Source organism: Charadrius vociferus, unplaced genomic scaffold, assembly GCF_000708025.1.
Source record: "Charadrius vociferus isolate BGI_N301 unplaced genomic scaffold, ASM70802v2 scaffold31, whole genome shotgun sequence".
Lineage (NCBI taxonomy): Eukaryota > Metazoa > Chordata > Aves > Charadriiformes > Charadriidae > Charadrius > Charadrius vociferus.
In genome coordinates, this window is record NW_009646966.1 from 2,995,530 (window position 1) to 3,001,529 (window position 6,000).

The following is a 6,000-nucleotide window of genomic DNA, read 5'->3' on the forward strand; positions in this document are numbered from 1 at the left end:
GAGGTGTCCTACTCATGTGTTACAATACACGACCTTTTCTCAAACATGGATGTGGCATTCTCCAGGAGCCGAGCTTTAAAAAAACCCCAAACGGTAATAATACCTCTCCAACATCATAGATCCATATGCGACCTTCCGAATCACCAACTGCTACCTCCTTCCCAGCCTGGGCCCAGCGGACACGGTTGAGGGCAGAAGCTCCTTCTATGGTGACGCTGGCTGTGGGAACCTGTCAAAAGAATAGGAACAGGAAGGACAATCAAATCACGCTGCCTGCAAACCCGGGGGTCAGTTTCGAATGTCGTGCTTAGCTGGATGAGTCACAAGTCCCTTAGCATTGCTGGAAGTAACATACAACCCTCATCGGAGGAGGGAGGAAAAAAAAGGGTTCATTGTTTCTTCGATCACATGTGCTAAAAAGAGGAAAGAGTACGAGATTGCTTGGAATGAGCAGGGAAGACTTTTCCACAGTAAAGGGCAGTAAATGAAACAGTTTTTTCCCCTTAACCTCAGAGACATGCAAAACCACATCTGCTTCTTTCTCAAAAGTCACTGACTTATGACCAAGAACCAACCGAGAGAACTTGACTTCAGACCAGCCCTGGCTTCTGGCCTCTGACTTGCGCCCAGATAACCTGACTGTTGGCAGACACATCCCTGTATTCATGCTGACGCATCCTTTAAATCCATACTCACCTTTGTGGCTAGATGCAGAGGCCGAAACTTAGGTATTATGTCAGAGAAGTCCTGAGCTAATCACTTCAGAGCAAGGACATGTCAGAAGTGAGAACAGCTGAGCTGACATTTAGGAACTCCTACAATATATTCCCACAATTCTCTTTTACATCCCCAGGAGATGACTTCTGCTTTAAATACACCTGGATGCTGCCTAATTTCCAGTCCCCCTCCCCGCCCCAAGTCAACCAACTTAACGGGTGATCCAGAAGAATACATAAAGATTCTGGTTAATGCGTGGGATGAATAAAGCAATGAATACGATCTTAGGAGAAGTATTTGTAATCTACGCTGGAATGAGGGCATCAAAAGATGCTGCAGGAGGAAGGAACCGTGTGGGTGTTTGTCCCAGATAAGTAGATCACTCAGTTGATTTAGGTCACCTCATAAGACAAATGACGGTAACCTGCAAGTCTGCTAATGCTCCACCCAGCTGCCTTTAGCAGGAGAACCTGCCTGAGCACAGAGCCGTCTAGCTTGGCATGACGGTCTTCCAAGTAAGGCTTTTTAGCTTTAATGCTTTTTAGGTCAGGGCAAACAGGATAGGATAGCTGCAAAAACAGCTCCTCCACCAGATCCATCTGTGGGAACAGGTCTTGGTGACATAGTGAGATAGGGACAAGGGAGTGTCTACAAATGGACATGGAATTGGAGAGCTGTCCAGGCAAGAAGAGGTAGTTGGACAGGAACCGGTCTGGGCTACCTCTGGAGGATTGACAGGTACTCCTATCCTTACTGTCAGCACGATGCAGCAGAAGCAGGGAGAAAGCAGCTTGAAGGTGGCATGAAAGCCTGGTCTGAACATTGACAAATTGACAAGATTAACAAAAACAGTATTTTGCTGACTTCATCTGGGTTCTCTGGCTGTAGCTTTATATTGTAGTTGTGAGATAGGTCCAAAGATCCAGGAGAAAAATAATTTTAAAACAAACATTGTATAGTTCCTATGCCAATCTTCTTCTCCTCAGCTCTAATGCCTTCAGTGTGTCCCACAAGATGAGTGCAGACTTCCCGAGACTCTCGTTACAGCCACAGCGTGTGCACAGCCACGCCAGCAGCAGGACAAGGACTGGGAAGCAGGGCTGCTTGCCTTGCCCCTCTCCCCTGGAGACTCCCCGCTCCTCCTCCTCCTCCTCCCCGACCCTGACACAAGGCTGCGAAACCAAACTGGCACCTCCAGCCTGCCAAGCTAAAGCGTCACCCCCACAAAGGGCTCCACGGTAGCGTCCTCAGCCCCACATGTGAAATGCAAGAGGATTTTGTTTGCAAAATGATGTAGAAATAATGCTGGATAGCAATCAGAAAGCAGATACCACCCCCCTTAAGAAGTCATTCAAATGCAAATAAGCTACTGGACTCATCTCCCCATTGTGCAAGGCCTAGGTCCTGTCCAAGGCAGTATTACCCAAAAAAGCTGGCACGCTCTAACTCCTCGCCCCAAGCCTGTTACTGCTTAGTGGGCGAGAATCAAGGGCCTAAATCTGACATGGGGTCATCGATCCATGACAAAAATCACAGTAGAAAACAAGCAAGTTTTATTCCTGTGATCACTGATTTCTTTAAAAAAAAAAAAAAAAAAGTGCTATTTTAATTCCAGCCAAAATTAATTCTGTAACATTTGGAAATGGGTTTCTTCAAACAACAACTAAATGCCACATTTTAGAGGACTAATCCACTAACCAGCTATGTTTCTCAAAACACTGTAGATCAAAGATATTTGTTTCATATACAAATATACACAGTGTATATTTAAGGCACTGAATTTTCACAAAATCTTTCAGAAGGCTGAAATAATAACTCTAGAGCTGGTTTTTTTTTTTTGTTAATACAGCATTCTTTCAGTGTTCCACATAAAAACAAGCAGCATGCATGCCGCAGACACAAGACACAACCCATGCTTTTTTTCAAAGTCCGATGGTTTTGTAAAATCCTGTTACTATTCCACAAAGCTATCTAACAAAATAAAAAGCAATAATGAAAGTCTTTAAAAATCTAAATAAAAAGCCTTTTCTCCAGTGATACAGAGAGAAATATAGTCAAACCATAGTATCTTAAAATAGATTTGTCTGCTCTCAGTAGTGATAGGTTAAATTACACATGCCTATTTTAGATTTCAAAGATAAGAGTTTATTTTATAATGGCAGCATTATGTTTTTAAAATCACATTTGAAATACTTTATAAATTCTCTGAAGTTGGTGCTTTTCAGGTTTTTAACAATTTTGAAATGAGATTTTAACAGGTAACAGATTAAACAAGATACAGTCAGAAATCCTGCATAATAAGAATATACTATTTATTTTTTTACTTTTATTGCTTATGCAGTGTCAAAACTTGCTTGCAAATACATCTATTATCTGTTTCTAGAAATAGACACCATCTTCACACTTTCAAAGCTAAGATACAGCATGCAAAAAAACCCAACAAACATTGGACTGTGATATAACACAGCTGAAATAAGCAATTTTGCAAGTCAGTTTAATATTAGTTCATAGATAAATAAGACTCATCAATAACCTAGAGACCTTCTCCAATCTTGATCACAAAAGAAATGTTATGGAAACATAGTTAAGAAGTAGGCATTTGTTTTCCTGACACTATCTGCAAACCTTGCTATTCTGATCTATAAAAATAATACTCAGTTTGCTAAAGAATGAAGGACTAAGAAAGGATTTTTTGCTTTTTAAGGGTATTTTTAATAATCATTTATCAAATATAAAATAAAACGTGATGATTTTCACTGCTATTACAAAAACAATTTCTGGCATCCACAGATCAACATGAAGCACACAAATACCCTTGTTACTTTACACTGAGATTTTAAGAACAATTAGATTGATTTAATCCATGGTACAGTCAAATGCTTTTAGCTATTTTGATCAGGAAGCATCTAGCTCTTGGGAGAAATGTTTTTAATAGATATGGGGAGTAACATTAGTGGAAACTGTTACAGTTCAACAATTTGAAGGCAGTGTATTGTAACTAAACCCAGGTATTTTCTTAATTGATTTACAAAATAATACCTAAATAATAATGTGGCTTATTTCCCAAATTAAACAAAACCAGGTCTCATTAATAACAATCATATCTAGTTCTTACACAGAGATTTTTATCAATAGTTAGCAGTTAAACACATTAATATACCTGTCGTTTTCTACTGTCTTCACGAACGCTTTGGCATCACGTATCTGGCATCTAAAAGTAATAATGATCTAAAAAATAGGTTCTTCAAAATTTCTTATTACAAAGGCAAAAGTGCTGACAAGGACTTTTTCTTAGCAAATAGCAGTGCAGACTTAAACTGCGTAATCACTTACAGAAATCTTGAAAATTATAAACTAATTATGACCTACCAGATAGAGGGTAAAAGCAAACAACGATCACTTTCAGTTACATGTTTAAAAGAACTGCTTACAGTTCTTTCACTGGTACTTTTGCTGCTTCTCCCACATAACAAAACCTCACATCTATTCAGAATTTGCCGGTTTATAATTTCTACAGATTTTTTTTATCTGTTTCATCAGTGCTCAGTAAGGAAACAAAATGGTATTTCTGCCTCCAGAGATGCAAATTTAATTCTCTTAAAATTACAAATCTTGGATACCACAGAAATAATTCGTCTGATCCTTACATGGGAGCTGATTTTGACCTCTCAGAATGGAAATCATTTGTGAAATCAGGAGTGGCCTTGCACGCAGAAGAAAAGCAAGATCAAGCTTGAAATTAATTTTTTTTTTCTGATGTTCCTATGTATTTATATATAAACACACTGAAAATGTATCAGCAGTTTTCTACGTACAGCCTTGTTATTGATGGGAATGGGATCAAGCGGTCCATACAAATTTTTTGGAAAGAAATTATGGTCTCATTGAGATAAATGGCAAAACATCAGTTGATTTCAAGCAGAGTAGGATTTCAGCCCTGGTATTTGGAGGGAAAGGGTTATTTTTTTTTTTCTTCTTAAAATGCTGGGTTTTATGCTCTGTGTTTAAGCCTGCATTAATGAGAACACCTGAAGGATATGTCCCTCCCTTCCCAAAATAAATTCTGAGGAGACTCCTCCTGTATATCCTCCAGCTGTATGTGCTCTAATTAAAAAGGCTGCGCTGCTTCCTGCTCAGAGCACTTCAAAAGGCCTCACTGCTCCCCTTGACAATGCAGCGCCCGGTGCTGGTTCCTCTTACCTGTCCATGCTTATTTATGGCAAGCACCACTCACTAGAAGCCATAAACTGTGCCCGTATTTTACTCTGGCTGAAATGTACAGCATGTTTATGTGAAAGGCATATTAATGATCAAACTAATCTTAAAAAAAAAAAAAAATCGTAAAAAGTAGGGTGTACGGGGGGGGGGGAAAAACTGCCCCTTGCTTTTTCTTCTTTAGTAATATAAAAAAAAAAAAAAAACAAAAAAAAAAAAAAAAACCGAAAAAAAGAGGGTGCGGGGGGGGGGGGGGAAATACTGCCACTTGCTCTTTGCTCTTTTTTTCTTTTTTTTTGGAAATAAAAAGAAACTGCCAATTACTATTTTTTTTATAGTCTGTTTGTTCTTAATTTTACATGAAATTAAGTAAAAATACGCAAGACTTCAGCTGTGGAAAAATATTCATGCTAAATACTGATTGCTGGCCATCTAAGATTGACCTCAAACGACACGACAGGTTTTCTCAAAACCATTTCTGGGGGAAACTCCTATCCAGAAAAATATAGTATTAATATAAGTCTGCAGCACTTCTTAAACCCTTTAATAATAGGAGGGAAAAGGGATGCTTGGCACGTGTAGAAAACAGCTTTTTAAAAATTACGGAATTTACCATTCTCAACCTTTGCAAAAACCTCTCTGATTAATCCTTTCTCGTCAGCGAAACTCAAAGGTGTGACATTTCCTCCCTAATGGTCCCCGCTATTGAGTTTTAATAGCAATGGAAAGAAAACCGGTTATTTTTCATTTGCGTTCGTGCCTTTAAGTTTCACGGCAAATTTTAAAGAGGAAAAAAAAGGTGAGGGTATAAAATCACCACTAACATGTGAGAGAGATGCCCTGTGCTTAAAAAAACAAACAAAAAAAACCAACGGAGCGGAGTTGCTAGCGCCTTAGAAAGGCGGGAGGGGAGGGGAGGCCCAGGGGCAGGCCGGGCTGCGGACAGGCCGGAGGCGCTGGTAGCGGCCTCGCACCTTACAGTCCCCACAGGATTTGGAGCAGAGGATTAAACACGAAGGGAAACGAAGACTCCCACAGGAACATCAAACACCTCCCGAGCGCGGGAAG

At 39.8% G+C, this 6,000-nt stretch overlaps 1 protein-coding gene across 1 annotated transcript in view; it reads right to left on the reverse strand.

The window, feature by feature from the left end:
* Positions 1-6,000, reverse strand: part of DYNC1I1 (dynein, cytoplasmic 1, intermediate chain 1) — a 178,473-nt gene that overhangs the window by 19,826 nt on the left and 152,647 nt on the right. The window contains exon 14 of the mRNA XM_009895365.1: positions 104-229. Coding sequence (XP_009893667.1) covers positions 104-229 — 126 coding nt within the window. The remainder of the gene's footprint in view (positions 1-103; positions 230-6,000) is intronic.